The 26,820-nt window shown below is 43.4% G+C and overlaps 1 protein-coding gene across 3 annotated transcripts in view; it reads left to right on the plus strand.

Annotated features, from left to right (window-relative positions):
• The window catches only part of DROSHA (drosha ribonuclease III), a 316,847-nt gene that overhangs the window by 83,262 nt on the left and 206,765 nt on the right, over window positions 1–26,820 (plus strand). For all 3 annotated transcript variants that reach the window (XM_073550200.1, XM_073550202.1, XM_073550201.1), the window contains exons 10-12: window positions 2,687–2,758; window positions 5,845–5,926; window positions 16,037–16,111. In XM_073550200.1, the coding sequence (XP_073406301.1) occupies window positions 2,687–2,758; window positions 5,845–5,926; window positions 16,037–16,111 (229 nt within the window). The remainder of the gene's footprint in view (window positions 1–2,686; window positions 2,759–5,844; window positions 5,927–16,036; window positions 16,112–26,820) is intronic.

A 26,820-nucleotide genomic window follows, 5' to 3' on the forward strand; every position in this document is an offset into this window, starting at 1 on the left:
CCTTGTTGTGTCGTTCCCCTTACCTGATTCTCCTTCAGGATAAGGTCGTCCTCAGGCCCGTTCCTTCTTTTCTTCCAAAGGTGGTATCCTCTTTCCACATCAATGAGGATATCGTTCTCCAATCTTTTTGTCCTGCTCCTTCTCACCCTCTTGAGAAGTCTCTACACAAACTGGACGTAGTTAGAGCCCTGCGTGTCTATCTCGCCAGAACCTCTTCTTTTCGTCAGTCCGATTCCTTGCTGGTCATCTCTGAAGGTCACCGGAAAGGGCTATCCGGCATCCAAATCCACGATCGCTCGCTGGATTCGTTCTACCATTCTGGAAGCGTACCGACTTCAGGAAAAACGGCCCCCTCCGGGAGTAAGAGCTCACTCCACCTGGGCTGTGGCGGCTTTGTGGGCAGTTCGTCACCAGGCTTCGGCCTTGCAAATTTGCAGGGTCGCAACCTGGTCGTCCTTGCACACCTTTTGCGAGGTTCTACAGGGTTCATACCCAGGCCTCGTCTGATGCAGTTGTTGGTAGGATGGTTCTGCAGGCGGCGGTGGCTCACCGGCCGACCTAAGCCTTTCCGGTTCTTTCGTTCCTTATTGCTGTTCCCGCCCTTGGGACTGCTTTGGAACGTCCCATGGTAATCTGTGTCCCCCAATAAGGCGATAAAGAAAGATGGATTTTTGGTTCTTACCGTAAAATCTCTTTCTTAGAGCCTTCATTGGGAGACACAGCACCCTCCCTGTTTAAGTTGTACCGTGTTGGGTCTTAGAGTCCCTTGTTGGGTTGGTACATATGTTTAGAGTTTTCTCATTGCTTCTCCTACTGCTTTCTCACCAACTGAGGTGCTTGGTGCCTGTCGGTGGGCGTATACTGCCGGGGAGGAGCTAATTTTCTTGTTTTGCATAGTGTCAGCCTCCTAGCAGCAGCAGCAGCATACACCCATGGGTAATCTGTGTCCCCCAATGAAGGCTCCATGAAAGAGATTTTACGGTAAGAACCAAAAATCCATCTTTTAGGATTATCCAATAAAGGTTCTATTTTCTCCATTTATGGGAAACTCTCCTAGCTATGTTCCTACTACTCCTGATATATACGGTAATAGTGGATGTATGTATTATACACTATGGCTGGTTTTCATTATGCACAGGGTACACCGAAAGCTGCCCATCAGTGGTGTAGGTGAGGATGGACAGAGCTCAGCATTCAGAGATCTAAGGTGGGGTATCAACAACCTGTTGACACCTTGCCTTTAATGCTTTGTTCTCTTGAGATACAGGAATCATTGCTGTGTTCCTCCATAGATTGCAAATGATTGCAGTAAGACCCCTTTCACAGTAGTCAACTTATTGTCAGAGAACCTCACCCCTGTCCCTGTACTACAGAAAAAAAGGTATAGTATACCATGGGCATCAGCTTCAGTGCTACTATACACAAAGGAGAAGGATGACTTTGTCAAGACATTGTGGTTGTAAGTAGTGCAAAGCTTGAATCTGTTATTTGTGATCCTACAAGAAAAACAAGCTAAAATTGCCTTCTTTACCAAGGAAAGGTGAAGACTCCTCACCCCAGTTAGTTTCCATCAGTCCATGTGGGTCTTTGGGTTGGTGGGTCTTTGGGGGCAATTCCTGAGCGACGATCGGCCAGTGTGGCCCAAGGGGCACTATAATGTGACATCATAGGCATCAGATAGTCAAATCTTTTGGCTCATGAGACGAGCATTAAAAAAACATAAAATCCTTTAGGGGTATGTGCACAGATTATTTGCAGCAGATTTTTTCTGTTTTGTTTACAGCATTTTTTTTTTTTTTTTTTTTGTATTCATTGGAATGTGTGAAAACCGCTGTAACATGCTAAAAAGCTCGCCGTGCTGCAGATTTGTAAGAATGCTCTGATGGTTCAGTTCTGGAATGGGCAGTAGATTTCAGAAGCCTCATTCACTCTGCGGGTTCTGTAAAACGCGGCATTTTTATGCTCGGAAAGCACATGGCAGAACGCAGCGTGTGGATGAGCCCTAAGGGAATGTGCACATGGTGAGGAACTGCAGCTGATATTTCTGCACTAAAGGTGTGTCTATTGGGTGTAAAAATACAGCGTACAATACTCGAGTTTTTGCATTTTTAAGGGTTTTTTTCCCCCTTCATTTGAATAGGTGAAAAATGCTGCTGAAATGCTGAAAGAATTGACACTTAGTAAGTCGTAGTAAGCCAATAGACCAGATGGTATTTTATATCATGTCTCCTAGGAAAGACTTGCAGACGCTGATTAATTTATTTTACTATTTGTCTTTACATTATATTGGATGTTTCTTGCTTTAGTAGGATATCGATTGTTGCCTAAAATTGCCATAAAACTGCTGATAGAGAATGTAAGGAATGTGCATTTCTTATTTGTTGGCCCTTCTCCGTCCTTTTGGCTATTTCCATATCTTAAGCCCCTCGTCCTGGGGGTTGTAAAGTTCTGCATGCTGTTCACTCTGTGGTGAGTGACGCACTGCGGCCACTAGATGGCGATACCGTTCTTCCTGTGGAAACGTGCGGAACCTTGCAGAGGATGGAAGTCCATCTCTCATTCCAGGATCCTTTTTTTCCCCTTCTTTATTTTATACACTGCCTTCGTTTGGCGCTAAGTGCTCTCATAGATGCTGCAGTCTCGAGTTATCCCTTAAAAATGATTGCTGTTCTCCTTGCTATTGCAGATTCCCCTGTGCAAAGTAATCCGGTTTAACATTGACTACACAATTCATTTCATTGAGGAAATGATGCCCGAGGTAAGGCATAACCCCTTTGTTGCTGGACTCTGTCGGCTTAGATGCCATGTAATTGATTTAACACGCACGTGGGCATTTTTCTATATACATTTTCTTAGTGATCGGCAGCACTGAAGGCGCAGGACTGGATTTAGCAAGGCGTAGCAGAATTAGCTCCCTTATCGCACCTGCCTATGGTGTCTGGGGACGCGCAGGTGAATTAGAGGGTCACCTCTGCGACCCTTCTCCGCAGTTCACGGGCAGGACACACATATTTTATTACATCAGCACCTTTTCCAGCTGCAGCAAGCAAGTCAATAGCAAATGAACGTGTACCACTCTCTCGCTCCTCTGCTCTTGTCTGTGTCATCTACATGAATTAAAAGGTGACATTCCACAATCTAATAGAGAGGGGGGGTTTTTCCCCTAAAATGTAAATGTGAGATGTCTTTGTTTTTTTATTTTTTCCAGCCCGACCATAACGCTTTGTGCCGGCTCTGACTTGCAATCCATTTAGAAGCCATAGCTGCCATATTGCCTTGTGCACAATCCCCTGCAGGGCCATACTTCCCATTAAGGGTAATGTGCCTGCAGGTAATAGTGTGCGGACACTGGTCATTCCCAGCTAGTAATGGCCTGAAGGGCGTCAGTGTCAGCATGGCCCTGGATCCATTGAACTGCCAGTAGAGGTATGAGTTAGTGCCCGTGTTAGAGAAGTGCTAATTCCTACAGATCGCCCATGCCACCCCACATATGTTTTTTGCTTTTATCCTAGCTGTAGGGGAGATGACGATCTCCGTTTCTCATATAGACGCGGCCAACTACAGCGCTGCGTGCAGAGTATAATTAAAGCCTAATAAAGCAGACGTTATTATATTAGCACAATCTGATTTTCTCCCCGTGTCATGCCATTGTAGTTTTTTCCTTCCTCCATGCATCCTCTCCTTCCGCCATGCTATTTTGTTTTCTCTAATATTTATAAAAGGTCTGCAATGACATTTCTAAATAAGATGAATGCAGACTTCAAAATGATTCATTGTCTGCTATTGAAGCTGTCGTAATGTTGGCAAACTGGCAATAACATCCAGCAGGGAACCTGCTAGTCTTAACGTAGTCTTATTGTCATGCTTGGCTGCCTATGTGCGTGCAGATGCTTATCAATGCATCTTTGTCGCGGAGAACATAGCAGAGGTGTACTGAGTTGGATGTAATTTGTATGGTGGGAGTTTAAAAAAAAAAAACAACCTGTTTTTAAATAGGCCTTTTTGTGGGAGATTTATAATGATCTATGGACACAAAAAGTCATGATCCCTCCTAAGTAAATAATGCTAATCTGCTGCTGGAATTGCCAGCGATCATTCATGAGGCCTGGCTGGAAGGGGCTCCAGTTGCTGCAGCTGTACTGCGATGGCCCATCTGCTTCCCCGATCACTGCTCACACTTCTGAGCTTAGCTGCAGAACAAAACACTGCATGCTGATAGAAAAAAAGTTATTTTCCAGGGACTTTCATGACTGCATCATGTGCCAACTTCTATTAAAGGGAATCTGTCACCAGTAGTGTTGAGCGATACCTTCCGATATCGGGAAATATCGGATTGGATCGGACCGATACCCCAAAAATATCGGATATAGCCGATTCCGATACCGGAAACCAATGCAAGTCAATGGAACACAAATATCGGAATTCTACATGAAGAAAAACAACTAAGAATAATGTAGAATGTACTGGGGGAGGTGTAGGAGACATTAAAGCCATAGAGGTTTAGCCCAATCAAATGGAATAGCAGGAATTAATTTTTTTTTTAAGACGTTCGGAGTTACAAAGATATTGACTATGTTAAACGGGTTGTCCGGGCTTTTCACATAATCTCAGTGCATATCTGGGCTGCAGAATGCTGACAATAAGTAATTTACCTTCTGTGGCTAGTCTGCACGGTTTCCAAGATATCACCTCTTGCTTCTAAGATAAACGTCCGGGGGTGGGGGGGTGTTCTGGCATTGAAATGAGAACTGTTCGTTTCCTCCTCCCTCACTAGTTTCACTTTCCATAGATCACTGTTCAGCGTGTGTCTGAGGAAGGAGCAGCTGGGTGGTCTGCTCGCAGCCAATCACAGCCACGCCATTAGTTAACATGCTTAACATGCATAACAGGATGTGCCCACACTTCTTAGGATTCCTCATTGGCTGAATAAAATCAAACTGGCTCATTGCATTATGGGAACTTCCGATTCCGGTATTCGTATTCGATATTCTAAAAGTATTGGAACTCCGATACAGCGAATATAGGCCGATACCCGATATTGCAGTATCGGAATGCTCGACACTAGTCACCAGGTTTTTTGCTACACCATCTGAGTTCAGCATGTTGTAAGGGCAGAGACCCCAATTCCAGCAATATATTGCTTACTGGACTGCTTGCTGCATTTTAGCTGACCCCTGTTTTATCTGCTGCTGATCCACCTGTTCGCTAAATGCTGAGCTCTGTGTAACCCCGCCCACACCATTGATTGGCTGCTTTCTGTGTACACTGTGCAAAGGCAGAAACATGCCAATCAGTGGTGGAGGCGGAGTTGTACTCTTGTATGGAGGACGACGCAGCAAGAGGTTTATTAGTCCTCCAGTGATAATCTCCCGCTGATAAACCATCAATTGTATAAGAACTACAGCAAGCGGCCCAGTAAGTGTCATATTGCTGGAATCAGAGCCTCTGTCTCTAAATTATGCTGTTGGTAAAAACCGAATGACAGATTCCCTTTAGAAACTGCCACTCATTCTGCAAAAAAACAAGAAAAGTGAGCCCTGATCTAGTTGCAGACTTTTTTTTTTTTCTTTTTTATTTCAGTGTTCGGTATGATTTTTCCTTGGGTCAGACAACATGAAGCACTATCACTAATAAACTGCAATGTTGGCTTTGATTAAACCATCTATGCCCTGCAGCGGGCGCTCCATTTAGACTACAGCTAGAATGCTGCAGTAAATATATTTGACTATTCAATATAACCGAATATGTTCCCACATTAACCCTTTCAGTGACCTCATTACCTGCGTGCCATGTACTGCTAATAGTAATATGGATACTAATCTACAACCTCCTTGTTTTCCTCAGCATTTCTGTGTAAAAGGACTGGAACTGTTTTCTTCCTATCTGTTCAGGGACATATTAGAGCTTCATGACTGGAATCTTATTGGTACGTCTGGTTTACTTGCTTTCTGAAACGCTTTACCCCGTGGGCTTTAAATGCACTGAACCATTTAGTAGCCTACGTGTCATGTCTGTTTTTTATTCCTCGGTATTACTGCACGCAGTAAAACTTTTGTCTTGTTAGTCCTATTTATTATATCTCATGTCAGAATTCAAACCACAAACATAATGCATTCACTTCTCTCTAGTCACTTATAACCACCTTCTTGTAATTTCCTTCCCTTATCTGCTTTAATTTCCCCAAGGATTTTTTTTTTCACTCTTAGAAGTCTCTAAAAAATCTCACGATGGGAAGGACATTAGAATTTATCATTCATGGCCCTGATCTCTATGATGCACACACTTTCCGTAGCATGGCGTTATTATAGACACAGTTCGAGATATTTAAAAGTATAGCAGGGGAGCATTCAAGGATACATGGCTGGAAAGTGTGCAGCTACTGAGCTCTGATTGCTTTATACTATGCATGGCGTAGCTTGTATGTTACAGCATGGTACAACTATACACTATATGTTCGTATATAGTTTTGTAGAGTAATGTATAGACCAACAGCCACACCTTACGAGGATGTTGAATTACTGGCACCAGGCACCATGAAGAACTAGAACTGTGCACTTTGCATTTCTTTTGCAGTACTCCAAACAATGTAAATGTGCTTCTTAGTATACAACATGCAGGTGCTTCTCAAAAAATTAGAATATCATCAAAAAGTTAATTTATTTCAGTTCTTCAATACAAAAAGTGAAACTCGTATTGCATAGAGTCATTACAGAGTGATCTATTTCACGTGTTTATTTCAGTCTATGTTCCTGATTATGGCTTACAGCCAATTAAAACCCCAAAGTCATTATCTCTGTAAATTAAAATAATAAACATAAAACATTTGCAAAGGCTTCCTAAGCATTTAAAAAGGTCCCTTAGTCTATTTCAGTAGGCTCCACAATCATGGGGAAGACTGCTGATTTCACAGATGTCCAGTAGGGAGTCATTGACACAGTACATGGAGGGTAAGCCACAAAAGGTCATTGCTAAAGAAGCTGGCTGTTCGCAGAGTGCTTTATCCAAGCATATTAATGGAAAGTTGAGTGGAGGGAAAAAGTGTGGCAGAAAAAGGTGCATAAGCAACTGAGATAACCGCAGCCTTGAAAGGATTGTTAAGAAAAGGCCATTCAAAAATTTGGAGATTCACAAGGAGTGGACTGCTGCTGGAGTCATTGCCTCAAGAGCCACCGCACTCAGATGTATCTAGGACATGGACTACAAGTGTCGCATTCCTTGTGTCAGGCCACTCATGACCAATAGACAATGCCAGAAGCATCTTACCTGGGCCAAGGAGAAAAATAACTGGTCTGTTGCTCAGTGGTCCAAGGTGTTGTTTTTAGATGAAGATAAATTTTGCATTTCATTTGGAAATCAAGGTCCCAGAGTCTGGAGGAAGAGTGGAAAGGCACACAATCCAAGCTGCTTGAGTTCTAGTGTGAAATTTCCACCCTCAGTGATGGTTTGGGGAGCCATGTCATCTGCTGGTGTAGGTCCATTGTGTTTTATCAAGACCAAAGTCAGCGCAGCCGTCTACCAAGAAATTTTAGAGCACTTCATGCTTCCCTTTGCCGACAATCTTTTTGGAGATAGAAATTTCATTCTCCAGCAGGACTTGGCACCTGTCCACACTGCCAAAAGTACAATACCTGGTTTAAATACAACAGTATATCTGTGCTTGATTGGACAGCAAACTCGCTTGACCTTAACGCCATAGAGAATCTATGGGGTATTGTCAAGAGGAAGATGAGAGACCCAACAATGCAGACGAGCTGAAGGCCGCTATCAAAGCAACTTGGGCTTCCATAACACCTCAGCAGTGCCACAGGCTGATTGCATCCACGCCACACCGCAGTGTTGCAGTAATTGATGCAAAAGGAACCCCTGAAAGAGATCACTCTGTTTGTAATGACTCTATATAATATATGAGCTTCACATATTGTATTGAAGAACTGAAATAAATTAACTTTTTGATGATATTCTAATTTTGTGAGAAGCACCTTTATCCATCCATCCCAGTCATGGCCAAAAGTGTTGACACCCTTTAAATTGTCCCAGAAAGTGAAGTATTTCTCCCAGAAAATTATTGCAATTACACGTTTTATTATACAAATGTTTATTTCCTCTGTGTGTGTTTTATAACAACAGAAAAAATAGAGAAACAAATTCACACACGACCCCCAAAATGGGCCAGACAAAATTGTTGACACCTTTCTAAATTGTTGATAAACAACTTTGTTTCAAGCATGTGATTGTTTTTTCTCCTTCGCCTCATTGGGGGACATAGGTACTGTGGGTGTATGCTTCTGCCGCCTGGAGGCTGACACTAAGTGAAAAAAAGAGGTTAGCTCCTCCGCCGTATACACCCTCGCCCCGGTTGCGGGCGGAATCAGTTTTTACTTAGTGTCCATTGGATGCACACGTCTGGTCTTTTTTTCCAGACTCTGTCATTTTTTCCATGAGGATAAGTCAGGGGCAACGGATCCCATTGAAAGGGTCTGATTTCCCCAAACCAACAACGTGCGAGTGTCGCCTCCACGTATCCTTTCCCGTTATGTGGGACATGATGCCGGACTGAGCCCTGACTACCCTAAGGAAGTGAAACTCTAGGTTGTACAGAGGCCTGCGAACAGTCCGTGCGGCCCCCACTGCATCACCAATGCCAGACAGCGGAGATGGAAGGTGGCGGACGGTCCCTCTCCTCATCCCCTATATTACCGTCCTTAAACTTTTTTCGGCCCCCCTTCCCCCCCTCAACCTGAGGTTGAAGATGGAAAGAGGTGGGCTTGGAGGGCTCCTGCGGACCCCCCCGTGGTTGGCGCTCCTGGCGCCGTTCTTATGCATTCCCGGCCTCCCTGACTGCGCCACATAGCGTGGCATCCGGCGGTGCAGGCTCCTGGCCTGGTGTCCGGCGGTCCTGCCCCGAGTCCGGGCGCAGGCCGGAAATTTAGTCCCCAGTTCTTCCCGGAGCTAGGCCGCGGGCGGCAGTCCCCCCCGTGACGCAGACTTCCGGCGGACCCACCCATCGGGGTCTCTGGCGAACACCCCTGACGAAGCCACGCTCGGTTTCGACGCGTCGGGTCTCATTTTGGATTTGGGCTCCCCAGACTCTATTCTTGCCTTATTTCTGAGCCTCTTGTATTGAGAGTTCAGGGACTTACTGCACTTTATTATGGACAGCTATTTGTAGCCGCCATTATTTACCTCTGTAGGGGTTGATATTGTGAGGTATGCGGGGACAGTTAAATCTAAGTTCATTGTAATTCTTTTTTGGACCCAGCCCTTCAGGAGGTAGCACCTCTAAAGAAACTGGACATTCCCTATGTGAGTAATTTGTATGCTCTCTTATCTTTCATGCACGTATCAATTGTTATGCATGTTTCCCTTATAATGTGTGGATACCAGTCTGTATTAACAACTGTATTTGTAAGGTATTCTTAATATGGTATGCCATTTATATGGTTATTTCTTTTATAGGTCATCATCACTTGTGGAGTGTTTTTGTCATGAGATTTTGGCCTCATTATGGACCTAAAGTTGTTTAAAATTCGTCACACATGTGACATACAATGTTTTTAATTGGTTATGTGCTTGTCCTTTGTGTCATAATAAAGATTGCAAATATCATTTTTCGCTAAAATCCTACCTTTTCGGGTGATCCCCTTCTTTGTGGCCCATTTCTTTTTTCTCTTTTTTTCAGAGTATTCACAAAGGTCATGGCAGTCGTCATGGCCACCCTGCACTCCCGGGGCATAGTTGTTTTTCCTTACTTAGACGACCTCTTGGTCAATGGCCCTTCCTTTCGGGCATGCGAGGAAAGAGTCAGCATCACGCTAGATACTCTTTCCCGCTTAGGATGGTTGGTCAATCTGAAAAAGTCATCCCCTGTGTCAGCTCAGAGGATCTCCTTCTTAGGAATGATCTTCGACACTTCCCGTGGGTTGGTAATTCTCCCTCAGGACAAGGCCTTAGCACTCCGGCAGGGAGTCCGGAAGCTGCGCCAACCGGTCCCTCATACCATCCGCTTCTGCATGAGGGTCCTAGGAAAGATGGTGGCAGCGATGGAGGCAATTCCGTTTTCCCAGTTCCATCTTCACCCCCTGCAGCACGCCCTGTTATCAGTATGGGACAAAAACCCATTCTCTCTCGATCGCCGATGCCGGTTGCCCACCCGAGTCACACAGGCACTCGGGTGGTGGACAACCAGTGCCTCACTTCTCCAGGGCAAGCTCTTTCCCCCAGACCATTGGTTGGTGGTGACAACTGACGCCAGCCTCCTCGGCTGGGGACCGGTTTTTCGTCACCACACGACCCAGGGACGGTGGTCGCCGCAGGAGGCACGCCTCCCAATCAACCTGTTGGAGATACGGGCAATCCGGCTAGCTCTGCGACAGTTTCATCCCCTTCTAGCAAGCCGGCCCGTTCGGATTCAGTCGGACAACGCCACGGCTGTGGCTTACATAAATCATCAGCGGGGCACCTGCAGCAGGGCAGCCATGCGCGAGGTAGGGCATGTGCTTCATTGGGCCGAGAGAAACCACTCGGCGATATCGGCAGTCCACATCCTGGCGTAGAGAACTGGGCAGCAGACTTCCTCAGCTGGCAGGGTCTCGCATCCGGGGAATGGTCACTTCACCCCGAGATCTTTCAGCAGATTTGCCAACGATGGGGGACGCCTGATGTGGACCTAATGGCCACCAGACTGAATGCCAAGGTACCAGCGTTTGTCGCTCGATCCCGGGATCCACAGGCAATTGCTGTGGATGCGCTGGTTCTGCCATGGAACCAGTTTCGCCTCCCATACCTATTTCCCCCGTTGCCACTACCTCCGAGGGTCATCAAGAAGATCAAGGCGGAAGAGGTGCCAGTGATTCTGCTGGCCCCAGATTGGCCTCGTTGGGCATGGCACGCAGACCTAGTACAGCTGCTCGCCAATGTTCCTTGGCGCCTACCAGAGCACCCAGACCTACTGTCCCAGGGCCCAATCTACCACCCGAACTCAGGGGCCCTGTTTGACGGCTTGGCCGTTGAATCCTGGATTCTAACCCAGGCTGGGTTCGGCCGCATTGTGGTCGCTACAATGGCTAGCGCCCGGAAGCCGGCCTCAGCACGTATTTATCACCACACCTGGAAGGTTTTCTTCACATGGTGTTGGAACCATGGTTGTTCTCCAGTGAGATTTTCTATTCCCAACATCTTGGCTTTTCTCCAGTCTGGCCTAGACTCAGACTTGGCCCCGAGTTCCCTCAGGAGATAAATATCGGCCTTATCCGTTCTGTTCCAGCGCAGGGTTGCTACCAATCTGCAGGTGAAGACCTTCATTCAGGGGGTCTCCCACTTGGTACCTCCTTATAGGTCGCCCATGGACGCTTGGGACCTTAACCTGGTCCTAAGTGTTCTACAGGAGGCTCCATTTGAACCATTACAGGAGGTCTCTTTAGCCTACCTTTCTTGGAAGGTAGCATTTCTTGTGGCAATTATCTCAATCAGACGGGTCTTAGAGCTGGCAGCTCTATCCTGCCAGCTCCTTTTTTGGTCTTCCACAAAGATAAGGTGGTTCTCAGACCAGCCGCTCCTTTTCTGCTGAAGGTCGTTTCCTCATTCCACATTAACGAGGATCTTGTCCTGCCCTCTTTTTGTCCAGCACTGGTACACCGTGTGGAAAAGGCTCTTCATATGTTGGACCTGGTGAGAGCTCTCAGGAGGTACGTGTCACAGACGGCACCCTTTCGTCAGACAGACACGATGTTCGTGCTTCCTGAGGGGCGCAGGAAGGGACTCGCCTCAAAATCGACCATAGCCAGGTGGATTCGTTTGACTATTCAGGAGTCTTACCGCATCAGAGGCACACCAGTTCCAGCAGTCATCAGAGCGCACTCTACTCGGGCAGTGGGCGCCTCTCGGGCGCTTCGGCACCAGGCATCGGCGGAACAGGTTTGCAAGGCTGCAAACTGGTCAAGCTTGCACACATTCGCAAAGCACTACAATATCCATACTCAGGCTTCGTCAGATGCGAGCCTGGGTAGAAGGATTCTCCAAGCAGCGGTGGCGCACCTTTAGACAGGAGGTGCATGTAGCTTGGATCAGTGAGTCAACTTCCCACCCAGGGACTGCTTTAGGATGTCACACGGTACCTGTGTCCCCCAATGAGGCGAAGGAGAAACATGGATTTTTGTGATAAACTCACCGTAAAATCCTTTTCTCCGAGACGCTCATTGGGGGACACAGCAGCCACCCTGTTAGCCAAGTTGGCTTCTGTTTTTGTTTAATTTTTTTGAATGATATTAGGGTGGTGTCTTTTCTAGACATGTTGTTACCTGCATTAAGGTTGATATTGTCTGATTTTTTTTGTTTGATCTCCTACTGCTTTTGCACCAAACTGATTCCGTCCGCAACCGGGGCGAGGGTATATACGGCGGAGGAGGAGCTAACCTCTTTTTGTCACTTAGTGTCAGCCTCCAGGTGGCAGAAGCATACACCCACAGTACCTGTGTCCCTCAATGAGCGTCTCGGAGAAAAGGATTTTACGTTGAGTTTATCACAAAAATCCATGTTTTTCTGGGAGAAATATTTCATTTTCAGTCTAACTTATTTTTATATCTCGGTGTCAACAGTGGGGTACTCCTGAGTCTTTTGCCATTGTGTTTCATTTCATTCAAATGTTGATGGATAGTACTCACTTACTTGCCACAGGTGCATCAGTGTAACAGGTGTGGGCAATATGAAAATCACACCTGAAACCAGATAAAAATTGGAGAAGTTGATTCAATCTTTGCATTGTGTGTCTGTCTGTGCTACACTAAACAGGGAGACCAGAAAGAGGAAAAGAAAAATGTCTGAGGACTTGAGAACCAAAATTGTTGAAAAATATCAACAATGTCAAGGTTACAAGTCCATCTCTAGAGACCTTGATGTTCTTTTGTCCACGGTGCACAACATAAAAAGTTTAGAACCCATGGCACGGTAGCTAATCTCCCTGGATGTGGATGGCAGAGAAAAATTGATGAAAAGTTGCAACGCAGGATAGTCCAGATTGGGGCTACTTTTTCACAATCAAGTTCCAAAGAAATTCAAGCTGTCTTGCAGGCTCAGGGTGCATCAGTGTCCGTGCGAACTATCCATCAACATTTGAATGAAATGAAACGCAATGGCAGGAGACTCAGGAGTACCCCATTGTTGCCACTGAGATATTAAAGTAGGTTAGACTGCAGATTGCCAAAATGTACATGAGTAAGATAGAATCCTTCTTGAAAAGTGTCTTGTGGACAGATGAGACCAAGATAAAGCTTTTTGGTAAAGCACATCATTCTACTGTTTACTGAAAGCGGAATGAGGCCTACAATGAAAATAACACAGTACCTTCAGTCAAATATGATGGAGGTTCGAAGATGTTTTGGGGTTGATTTGCTGCCTATGTCACTGGGTGCCTTTACTGTGTGCAAGGCATCATGAAATCTGAAGCTTACTAGAGGATTTTGGGTCACAATGGGACAATGAGCTCAAACATACTTGAAAAAGCAGTCAGAAATGGATGGAAACAAAACGCTGGAGAGTTTTGACATGGTCAGCAATGAGTCCGGATCTAAATCCCATTGAACACCTGTGAAGAGATCTTAAAATTAATGTTGGGATAAGACACCCATCAAATATGAGAGACATGGAGCAGTTTGCAAAAGAAGAGTGATCCAAAATTCCAGTTGAGAGGTGTAAGAAGCTTGTTAAGGGGGAACCTGTCAGGATTGGGCTGAGTAACCTACTGACAGTGTCAGGTTGGTCCCGTTAAACTGATTAAATGGTTGATGAAATCTGTCTTGTGGTTGTTGTTTAATCTGTATTTGTTGTTTTCAGTTAGAGATTCTCATGCTTCGGGGTGGGCCTGTGGGGGGTCTTTTATGTGGTACAACACAATGTAACTCCAAGTCACATTTATCCAGTTATGAAGCAACACTGATTGTGAATCAGTTTCTCCTGCTGTTGTGCAAATGGAACTGACAACCGGTTAGATATTATAGCCAATTAGCTAGACAAACCCTATAAAGGAGTATTACTGCATGTAGTGACCACTGACCATTTCTCTGTTCTCATCGTTTTTGGCTGTTGTTTTGGTCACTTTTGCATTTTGTCATTGCTCTTACCCCTAGAGGTAGAGTAGAAACCCACAGACTTTGTTCAGGTAGTGCAGCTCATCCAGGATGGCACATCAATGCGAGGTCTGGCAAGAAGGGTAACTGTGTCTGTCAACAGTCTCCAGAGTATGGAGCAGATATCAGGAGACAGGCCAGTACACAATAAGACGTGGAGGGGGCCATAGAAGGGCACCTACTTAGCGGCAGTATAGCTACCTCTTCCTTTGTGCAAGGAGGAAGAAAAGCAGAGCCCTGAAAAATGAGCTCCAGCAGGCCACTGACATCCATGTGTTTGCTCAAACTGTCAGAAACAGACCCTATGAGGGTGGTATGTGGGCCCCACGTAGACAAGTGGGTGTTGTGATTACAGCCCAACACTGTGAATGGCGATTGGCATTTGCCAGAGAACACCAAGATTGGTAAATTCAACATTGGCACCTTGTGCTCTTCACAGAGGAGAGCAGGTTCACACTGAGCAGATGTGACGGACGTGACAGAGTCTGTAGACACCGTGGAGAACGTTCTGCTGCATGCAATATCCTTCAGCATGACCGATTTGGCAGTGGGTCAGAAGTGGTATGGGGAGGCATTTCTTTGGAGGGCCGCACAGTCCTCCATGTGCTAGCCAGAGGTACCCTGATGGCCATTAGGTACTGGGATGAGATCCTCAGACCCATTGTGAGACCATGTGCAGGGTGCAGGTGCAGTGGGCCCTGAGTTCCTTCTGATGCATGACAAAGCTAGGCCTCATGTGGCTGAAGTGTGTCAGCAGTTTCTGCATGATAAAGTCATGGATGCTATGGACTGGCCTGCCTGTTCCCCAGACCTGAATCCAATTGAGCACATCTGGGACATCATGTCTTGTTCCATCTACCAATGCCACATTGCACCACAGACTTTCCAAGAGTTGACTAATGCTTTAATCCAGGTCTGGGAGGAGATCTGTCAGGAGAACATCCGCCACCTCATCAGGACAATGCCCAGGCGTTTTAGGGAGGTCATACAGGCACCTGGAGGCCACACACAATACTGAGCATCATTTCATTGTCTTGAGGCATTTCCACTGAAGTTGGAACAGCCTGTAATTTGATTTTACACTTTAATTTTGTTTATCATTCCAAATCCAAACCGCCATGGAATATTAATTTTCATTTACAGTGATCATTTTTGTTTTATTGTTCTAAATGCATTTCGCTATGTAATGAATACAGACTTGCAACTGGAATATTTCATTCAGTGATATCTAGGATGTGGTACTTTAGTGTTCCCTTTTTTGGAGCAGTGTATAAAGTGTATATACATATAAATATATTACTAATTTCTATAGTACACACATGCACTAACATATTATATACACACATACATATATACACATGTTTATATAATATATATATATAATGTGTGTGCGTGTGTGTATATATATATATATATATATATATATATATATATATATATATATATATATATATATATATCCACTCGTACACTATAATTTATATAGTGGCAGCATGTAAATGTATCCACTGTAAATGCACTGCTTTCATAATGTTGTTTTGGCTCTTATACTGAAAAACAGTGCAGCAGTAACTTTATCCACTGTGGCTCAGAATGGCTTCTATTGTTCAAAAATAGAAAAAAAGTTTTAATTCTGGTATTGATTTTTCTCTTTTACATTTTTGTTTAGCTTTTTATTTCTTGAAAGCTGGATAAACCCAGCATCTATTAGTTGCCTAAACATGTGCCCCTTCTAATTGGATAATTGGAAACAGATTTGACTGAACCATGTCATTGTATGTCTCCTGCCTCAGATTTGATTTTCTTCCCAGCCCTGCTGTATGTAGTCTTCCAGTTTGGTTTTGATATAAAACACACCTCCCTGTCTTTCCTAAGGAACACTAATTGATTTTCCATTTTTATATGCCATTACCTAGGTCCTCCTGTTGAAGATAATGGCTCCACATGTCCGCAGTTTCATTTTATGCCTCGCTTTGTAAGGTTTCTGCCAGGTAAGCTTTCCATAATCCCTTCACCTTGTTTCTGCAATACACATAGAGCAATACTAATTCATGGACTTGGCATCAAGCGTCCACAAAGCAATCCATACATACAATAAATGTTTTGAGTAGTTCCAGGTAGCAGTGATATCGTTTGTATAGTCATGAAGCCCGATCATCTGGAATATTGAATATTCTTATAGCTAAAAGCTGTCATAATACAAACAGCCCCTAAACTACTGTGGTCGTGTTATCCAGGATGGGGTGAGGTTTCTCAGGATGGCACTCTCAAGGAGACACCCGGTGCGCCCACCTGACTTTTCACATTTAAATCATGGTACTTTTTAACTTTTTTTTTTCTTTTATGCTGCAAGATACGTTTGGAATTGTTCACAAATCTGTTACCATCCTGTACAACCCCATGTCACGTTTTTGATTGGGTTAGCATTTTTCAGGCCAAATTGACAACGTTACTGGATTTCTTGAAAAGTCTGGGTAGCAATCTTAAGGAAAAACTGAAATTACCCTAAAATGGTAATAATAAAAACTTCATCTCAATCCACAAAAAATAAGACCCCCACAAAACAAAATCACAGCAAAATCTGAGTTCCTAAAATCAGGGTCACATATCATTTCAGCAAACTCCGTACTCTGATGTGCTCAGGAGAAAATTGTTACACAAGTTTTTTTTTTCTTACAATTTAAAAAATTTGGGGATAATGCAACATTTTATTGGAAAAATATAATTTTTCATTTCACAGCCCAACGATATAAAATGTAGTGAAGCATCTCTGTGTGCAATGTGCTTCCAATCTTAGATGAACTCATTGAGGACACCATCACTTGAGGGGGTTCTGCTGCTTTGGCTCTTCACTGCTTTAGCAATTGCGATGTGGCACTCACAAACCAATCCAGGCAAAATTTTGTTGCAAAAGACTAATGGCGCTTCTTTTTTTCCGCACAGTCATGTGGCCAAAAATTAGTTTATGGCCACAAATATAATATTTCTGTGTTCATGAGATTTTGCGCTACAACGTGTGGGCTCCATTTTATACTTTTACCCCTTATTAACATGAAAACATTAAGGCTAAACAGCATTTTAGTCTCTACATCCCAGCATACTAAAATTTTGTGAAGCTCATATGGGTTTCAAATAGTATGTTCACATTATGTGTTTTAAATTCTGGCGAACCTGATTATTTTTCCAAGAGGAAGACACTTCTGGACACTTTGGCCTTTTTTGTCCTGGAGCGTTTTATTTTTTGTTTGCTTAGGTTATTCCTGAGCGCTTGTTTCATCATTTTTGATCAACCTTGTATTTTTGAGCATTTTTAAATCATATTGCAGTCATCTTTTTTACTGCCATTTTTATTTATTTTTTTTCTTTATTCAATAATGAAGAAATCACAACTCGTTTTTGAAGCATAAACGCTAAGTAACAACTTTTGACGTGTGTTGTAAAGAAGTGAAGAATGGGCAGATTACTTGTATTAGCACCTTAGCATCTTTGGAGACTTGAAGTGGTTAAAAGATGCTCAAAAGCCTAAATATATGAACAGTAAGGTAATTTTGTATATAATATCTTTGGATCTTTTGAGCGTTTTCTGGTTGAAAAATTTCTCCTAAACTTTTGAACATTGTCGCAAAATACAAGGTTGTTTAATGTCAACATAAAGACATATCTATATATAAAATGTGTGTGTGTATCACCCCAAGGACAATTTTGGCATGCGTTAGGATGCACTACATTCATTGCGGGCAATGCTGGGGTTAACGGATCCGTTACATAGCCTTAGTGCCGCTATGTAACGGATCCGTCAGCGCATTGCCCCCTAACGCAATGTGAACCCAGCCTTAAAGGTATGGAAGTTAGGACCGTTCCACTCAGCGTTGTGATTCTAACCCCAAGGCCTCTTAAAGGGATGATTGGTATGGAAGTTAGGGCAATTCCACTCAGCACTCTGGTTCTGACCCCAGGCCCCTCTTAAAGGGATCCCGGTATGGAAGTTAGGGCAAGTCCACTCAGCGCTCTGGTTCTGACCCCAGGCCCCTCTTAAAGGGATCCCGGTATGGAAGTTAGGGCAAGTCCACTCTGCGCTCTGGTTCTGATGCCAGACCTCTCTTAAAGCGATCCCCGGTATGGAAGTTAGGGCCATTCCACTCAGCTCTCTGGTTCTGACCCCAGGCTGACTGGATGATGTGGGATATTATAGGGAGTAGTCCGGTGGCTCTGACTGATGGGATGATGTGGGATATTAGGGGTAGTAGTCCGGCGGCAGTGACGGGATGATGTGGGATATTAGTGGTAGTTGTCCGTGTCTATGGCTGACTGGATGATGTGGGATATTAGGGTTAGTAGTCCGGTGGCTCTGAGGGGATGATGTGGGATATTAGGGGTAGTAGTCCAGCGGCTGTAACTGGATAATGTGGGATATTAGGGGTAGTAGTCCGGTGACTTTGGCTGATGGGATGATGTGGGATATTAGGGGCAGTAGTCCGGTGGCTCTGGCTGACGGGATGATGTGGGATATTAGGGGTAGTTGTCCGGTGGCTCTGGCTGACGGGATGATGTGGGATATTAGGGGTAGTTGTCCGGTGGCTCTGGCTGATGGAATGATGTGGGATATTAGGGGTAGTAGTCCGGTGTCTCTGGCTGACGGGGCGATGGGGGATATTAGGAGTAGTAGTCCGGTAGCTCTGGCTGACAGGATTGTGTGGGATATTATAGTGAATGACTATGTGGAATTGGCGGGGCTATACATTCAGCTTTATATATATATATATATATATATATATATATATATATATATATATATATTCATTATAATTTGTTATAACTAACCGTAGTTAGTTACTATGCCCGGACAGGGCCGGGCTCTTCAGCTAGTTGTAAATATTATTTAGTAACTATTTTGTGTGGTGTGGATTTCTTTTCTAGGGATGTTAGTGTTCAAAATTTGAAAAATGTAACGTTTTTTAAAAATTTTCAAAAATCAGATATTTTCTTAAACAAACGCAAATCATATTGACCTCAATTTATCACTAACATAAACTACAATGTGTCAAGAAAAAACTTTCTCAATCACGGGGATATATAGATGCCTTGGAAAATGATTTCCACATAAAGTGACACGTGTCTTTGAAAAATCTGGCCTGGTCAGGAAGGTGAAAATGGCTACACAAGCAAAGGGATAATGTCCTTCTTATATAATTTGTGATTCTTTGATGTATTTATTAGTCTCTTAAAATTAATCCATTCATAGTTTGTCTATTCCTTTAAATCACTTTCCATTTGGTGGCCTTTGTGTTAAGCCCCCACATGCACATTGAACAAACTGTTAGGTGAGTCCGCCAATATTAATGGGTGCACCGACACTGTATGGGTGCCTCTGAATGATTGTCAGGAAGATATCGATCCGTCATTTTGGTTTCCCTGAGATAAGTCGCTGCCAGGCGTGTGTCATAGAGAACACGAGCACTCGGCCAGCTAAGCACTCCTGTCTATGGGTGAGATAGCAGTCACCCGAATGATCTGCCGGACCATTTAGCCTAAGAAAAGCTAAGACCGCGGGATCGTTTTCTTAAAACTAACTTTTATTTCATCCTTTAAAACTTATAGAATAAATACTCATGGCACCATTTTGTCCCTTTTCATGCAAAATATGTGTATTTTGTTGCTATGGGTTTATAAGAATGAAATATAAAAGTTTTTTTTTGGTGAAAAAACCACAACGTATGTCTTCGCTGTTTGGCTCGGTGGGAGGCCATGCTGAGGAAGCACGGAAACACGCTAATGGTGCATGAGACTCCTTTAGTAGATGAGCCAAACCACTGTTCCACCGACAGCCATCTAAGGTCTATGGGGTGCTTTAGTCTCCACCTATGGATAGTACAGGTATCCTCATAATGTCCCTGGCATGGCATATGGGTTTGGTGGCATCTGCTTTATTAATGAACTACACATGGTTTCACAGCTAACCACAACATATGGGATATTTATCAACCCAAATGAACTATTCTAATTTAAAATAAAAAATATTTGGTGTTATCTGAAGACATTTAGGTGGTTAGATTTGACAACATAGAAACACAAAAGTATTATTTTTTTCTTACTTTATATTCCACCTATGCATCCTCAGGTGTCCATTGCAGTCACATAAGTCTGCACAGCTCAGGGCCGTTACAATAGATGTAGGAACAACCTTCTCTGGGGGACAACCTTCTCTGTTTTGGTCATTCTCCAAGTCCATTTTCTCCTAGAAGTTACAGTTTAAGGTCTATTAATGGTGTTTCCTAAGCTTTCTGTATTCTGCGCATTTTCCTGCTGCCTGAAATATTACTTTACTGGGTCTTGAGAAAACCCTCTGTATATTTTAAATGTCAGCCGTGACTCGCCATATGTCTGGCCAAATACAATTTTCTTAACCCACACAATGATCGGAATGAAAGTGAAGAAAGAAATAGAAAATTACTCATAAAAGAACTACCCAGTGGTTGGTGGGTCAGCCATTTTTCTTTTCTTTTTTTAAATTTTTTTTAGTAAACTAGGTATGGAGAAGGTGCCAATGAAGAGTTTCTGTAAAGACCTTTGTGTAATTAGCAACGTAGAATAGTAGTTAAAATTTAGATAAAAAATGTTATAGCAGGACTTTGAGAACATTAACATTAAAGAAGGTGTCCACTACTTGGCTTCTTGTCATACCTCTCTCTCGGCCATGATAAAGTAATAGAGTTTATACTCCCCTCCCGTGCCGGTGCTTTTCCTGCGATGTCTGCACTTGCTCTCGTGCGGTGTTGTGACGCCGACACCCAATCAGCGTTGGCGTCACTGTCCCTGCCTTCGGACAAATCAAACATGGAGAGTAAGTCCGTGATCAGCTGCAACCCGGGGACAAAGACGCTAGCGCTGATTTGGCGCTGGTGTCACAAGACCGCACGTGAGCCCCGGGGAGAGCGAGTCCCGACACAGGAGGTGAGTACAGGCTTTATTAATTTATGTGGGCCAAATATTTTGATCGAGAAAGGGTTGTCTTAGTAGTGGCCAACCCCTTAAAGGTTGCCATTACCATGCTAAGCCGGGACTGATATGTAAACACCAAAGTCACAATATTTTTGCCATCTGTCTAGTTTCGCAAAAATATTGCTACTTGTTAAGGTGTTTACTCATGATTTCTGGTGTAAGCACCTTAATGAATTGCCCAGCATAAAGTGGAGGCTGGGGTCAGTGTAGGAAATTTTGACTCCACAGCCCTGTTTAATTTTTCTTAAAACGGAGAAAATAAATTGCTTGCGTTGGGCACCTAGAGCATAAACTGAAAGATGGAAGACATGGATATTTAACACTGATTCATACCTATGGTGTCACTTATAATGGGGAACGCTGTAAAATCAAACAATGAAAAATCCAACCTCCCAAATCCAAATTTTTCCAGCGGCTGGTGTTAGAAGTTAATGTGTTTTTTAAAACATTTTCTTCCAATTGTTGATGTCTTTCAGCAATGTTTTTAGTATCTATGGGCAGCTGTACTTACATAAAAAATACTATTAATATTTTATTATTTTACGTTATTAGCAGTTCAACTCATGTACTAGTGTAAAAATGCCTTTTGAGAAGGCTTCTTTCTTCAGCGCGTCCTATTTTCGTGCTCTAGCCTCTCATAGTGACCCATCTGATCTGCAGACACTAATCTATTAGAGCAGAGGAGCAGCAGTATTGTCATAGGGAATCTTAATTACTTGGTGCAATAATAATTTAAAAAGCACGCTTCTCTAATACAAATTTTTTGGTTTGTAGGTCTCATTTCTTTGACTGCGTATTTTTTGCCATAGAGGTTTGCCTGCAATATTTCAAAAGATTATTAACCCCTAGACAATCTCTTTCTGTGTATTTTCCATTTTAGTTACTAGAATGTATGAATATACATGATGATCTTTAATGGCTGATTGCACTGAAAATCCTTACACCATTGCCAGTTAGAGGATTAAGGCTGTTTAGTGATGTATTTGATGTTTGTTGCTTTTAATACAGTTTTTTTCCTTTTGCATGTTAAAAAAATATTCTAATGAATTGATGAAACCTCAATATCTGCTCTTCTGCTCGATTCAAAAAGACCGGTATTTTTCACACCAGTCTTGATGAGGAGGCATGGTGGATCCAGGCGCTTCTGATTCATTAAAGGGTACCTGTGGTCAGCATGTATTAGCCACTGGCTGTATTAGCCCAGCCTGGTGTGTTTGACCCTGAAACGCTGCAGCGTTTCCAATAAAAACATTCGGCAGACTAGTCTGACAGGTGAGTCCCCATCGACTTCTCCCCACCCACTGCCTGTGACTGACAGGTCTCTGCCTATACGTATGTAGGATGAGACCTGTCAATCCAGGGCAGCAAATAAGGAGAAGTCTACTGAGGGACTCAGTCCCCAGAGGCTATTAAATTGTGTTTCCCTGAGATGCCATTGCAGCGTTTCAGGTTCAAACACACCTGGTTGGCATAATACAGCTATTGGCTGATACTTGGTGCCCATGGTTTGGGCAGCATGTATCAGCTGTCATGTTCCCTTTAAGATTCAGTAATGAATCCAGCTCATTTCAAAATTGGCGTTTGCCTCTGTGCGCCTCACCACAATTGTTACTCTGGTTGGGGGCTGGAGTAAGATTTGTGGCATAAGGCATGTGGCTGCTCATCATGAATTTGATGAGCGGTGGTTTCCACATCCCTCCCCACCCCAGCTCCAATCACTTTGTCACAACTGAATAAAAATGGCGTGAGAACACCAAAAGTTGCTAAATTGTAGCACAGCGTCACGTTGCACTAAAATGTTGATGCTTTTTATGCCAGAATTCTGGAATAAAGGCAGTGATTAATTGAGCCCATATTACTTTTTTTTAGATTTTTATTTGAAATATATTTTTTACATTTGGGTTTGTTTTTCATAGGCTATTTAAAAAAAAAAACTGTTTAATGTACAGCTAGAGGTCTTGTTAAGGCAGGATAGCAGCACTTAATTCACAGCTATTGCTTTGTAAAGCTCTCTATAAGGCTGGTTTCACACTAGCGTTTTTTAGCGCAGCGTATCGTTCGCGTCCATGCTCCCCTATTTTTAACATGGGGGCGCATGGTCTAGCGTTTGCACGCGTTTGTAGTGTGTGCCTAGGCGCGCCGGACGCAACCTGTTGCATTTTTGGTCCATCCAACCTGTGTCAAAAAAAAAAACCCATGCGCACGGAATGCGCCAAAAACCTCATTACAGTGGACATGTGCACGTCTGCGTTTAAAATCGCATACGTTTTAAGAGTTAACATGGCTACAAACTGGTTAAAACGCATGCACCTAAAAAAGCAAACGCATGCAAAACGCATGATGCGAAGCGCTGCGCTAAAAAACGCTAATGTGAAACTAGCCTGAGACTGCATACACACATCCATGTGATATTTCCATGTGCTGTCTTGATTTTTTTTTTCTCGGTCCACACTCTGACCTATTGTATTGAATGGATCTATTCACATAGACATGAAAATCATGGGTCCGACCTTGAGATCTCTGACGCTCAGAGCAGGCCCTATTCTCGTCAGTGTTTGCAGATCAAACTTCACCATGCTAGTCACTGAGGATCTGTGAAACGCAAATGCGAATCGGAAGACTTTTGATTTGCTTCCATTTTATTCTGTTACTTAGTGATAAATTTGAACAAAAACATGTGACCTTCCAAGGGTTTTTCTTATTAGTTTGTGGGCAAACACACATCTTAGTAAAAAAAATAATGGATGATAAAAAGATATGGATTCCACACTGATGCAACTAGAATGCCATCTGAGAAAACAACGGTCCATTTCTTGCAGACAGAATAGTTCAAATGGATATGTAGCCTAAAGCCGGCCTCTAACATATCTCACTGCGATGCACAGATTGGCCGTAGGGCTCTGATCGCCATTCAACAGCCTAAGGGCTCATGCGGACATCTGTGCAAATTGGTCTGATCTCAGGCCACAAATAAAAGGACCGGCCGCAGCTTTCCCCACCTGAGCTTGACAGCTTTATAAATTTCTACGATGCTGTTCCGTTTGGGTTGGGAGACCCAAGGAAAGTCTTGCGCATTAGCTGTTTGTGATCGGACCAAGATCCGTGGACATCTGCAAGACTCCTAATATATACAGTGGGGAAAATAAGTATTTGATACACTATTGACTGTAAGTTTTCCCACCTACAAAGAATGGAAAAGTCTGTAATTTTTATCGTAGGTACACTTCAACTGTGAGAGACAGAATCTTAGGCTGGTTTCACACGTGCGTTTTTTTGCGCTGCGTTTTTGCCCAAACATGCGCATGTGTTTTTTCTTATATTTAACATGGGTGCGCATTGTCATGCGTTTGTACGCGTTTGTATGCACATGCGTTTTTTTGTAGTGTGCGCCCAGGCCCACAAAATGCAACCTGTTGCATTTTTTTGTGCGTCCGACCGGTCTGAAAAAAACGCATGCGCACGCAATGCGCACGGAATTCACCCCAAAACACATTAAAGTCTATGGGAGCGCTGACGTGCGCATGGTCATGCACACGTCAGCGTTTAAAAACGCATGCGCTTTTAGGTAAAAACCATGCGCAAAAAACAAGAAAACACATTAAAAACGCATGATAAGTTTTCTATGCGCGTTTGCACTGCGCACGCAGCGCAGCGCAAAAAAACGCAAGTGTGAAAGTAGCCTTAATAAGAAAAATTTAGAAAATCAGATTATATGAGTTTTATGTAATTAATTTGCATTTTATTGCATGAAATAAGTATTTGATACAATAGAAAAACAGAACTTAACATTTGGTACAGAAACCTTCGTTTGCAATTAGATGTCAGATGTTTCCTGTAGTTCTTGACCAAGTTTGCACACACTGCAGCAGGAATTTTGGCCCACTCCTCCATACAGATCTTGTCCAGATCTTTCAGGTTTCGGGGCTGTCACTGGGCAACATTGGAATTTGGTTCCCTCCAAAGATTTTCTTTTGGGGTTAGGTCTGGAGACTGGCTAGGCCACTCCAGGACCTTGAAATGCTTCTTATGGAGCTACTCCTTAGTTGCGCTGGCTGTGTGTTTCGGGTCATTGTCATGATGGAAGACTCAGCCACGACTCATCTTCAATACTCTTACTGAGGGAAGTAGGTTGTTGGTCAAAATCTCTCTATACATGACCACATTCATCCTCCCTTCAATACTTCAGTACGATGCAGTGGTCCTGTCCCCTATCCTGTCACAGTTGGGATAGTGTTCTTGGGGTTGTACTCTTCCTCCTTCTTCCTTCAAACACGGCAAGTGGAGTTGATACCAGACTCCACATGACATTATCCCATGCCTCCTCTGGATTGTCTAGATCGTCTTTGGCGAATTTCAAATGGACCTGGACATGTGCTGGCGTGAGCTGGAGGACCTTACGTGCCCTGCAGGATTTTTAGACTACGGTCCCAGCTCTCTTCAGGTCATTAACCGGGTCCTCCTGTGTAGTTCTGGGCTGTTTCCTGACCTTTCTTAGGGTCATTCTTACCCCACGAGGCAAGATCTTGTATGGAGCCCCAGACTGAGGAAGAGTGACAGTCATCCTGTGTTTCTTCCATTTTCTAATTATTGTGCCATCAGTTGTTGCTTTCTCACCAAGCTGCTTGCCTATTATCCTGTAGCCCATCCTCCTGTAGCCCATCCTAGCCTTGTTCAGGTCTACAATTTTTGTGCCTGTTGTCCTTAGACAGCTCTTTGGTCTTGGCCATGGTGGAGAGGTTGGAGTGTGATTGAGTGTGTGAACAGTTGTCTTTTATACAGGTAACAAGTTCAAACTCTTCCAATTAATACAGGTAATGAGTGCAGAGTATCAGAGCTTCTTAACACATTGGCCGCTGCCCACTTATGTATCAGTAGCTGAGTTTATTCTTTCAGCTCTGCCTACAGATATAGGTACCCCAATGAATCAAAATTATTCGGTGTTATATGAACAAGATTAGCTCCTCGGGACTTTCCCTTAGCGTCTCAGTAATGTCTTGAGCAGATAGTCGCTGATTGGAGGGCAATAATGACGTCAGCGGTCAATGTGTTATAGAAAAACTAAAAGGTCTGTGAGAGCCAGAAGCCTTTCTGGTTGGTAGGTGATCAGATATGTTTTTCATGTAAGAAAATGCTATTTAATTATTTGAGAATCATACAATGTGATTTTCTGGTTTTTATTTTTAGTTTCTGTTTCACAGTTGAAGTGTACTTACGATAAAAATTACAGAACTCTCCATTCTTTTGTAGGTGGGAAAACTTTCAAAATCGGCAGTGTATCAAATACTTACAGTAGTGTTCAAAATAATAACAGTCCAATGTGACTAATCAGATTAATCACTGGTTTTGGTATAAATTATATTACCACGTCAAACAATTTACCAGTGCAGTAGATTCTACGAAAACCCCCAGACTCCGCATTCATGATCTGCATGTTTTTGAGTCTGTGTATTAGAAAAATTAATAGAAAGGGGGATGTTCAAAATGATAGCAATGTGGAGTTCAATTAGTGAGGTCAATCATTCGGTGAAGAAACAGATGTGAAACAGGTGACCATTATTTAAGGGTGAAACCAGGACTTGTACATGCATTTCTCCTTGAAAGCCTGAGAAATATGGGTCATTCGAGACATTGTTCAGAAGAACAGCGTACTTTGATTAAAAAGTTGATTGGAGAGGGTAAAACTTCTAAAGAAGTACAGACA

This window comes from Dendrobates tinctorius, unplaced genomic scaffold (genome assembly GCF_039654945.1).
Source record: "Dendrobates tinctorius isolate UK_male_01 unplaced genomic scaffold, ASM3965494v1 ptg000163l, whole genome shotgun sequence".
NCBI lineage: Eukaryota > Metazoa > Chordata > Amphibia > Anura > Dendrobatidae > Dendrobates > Dendrobates tinctorius.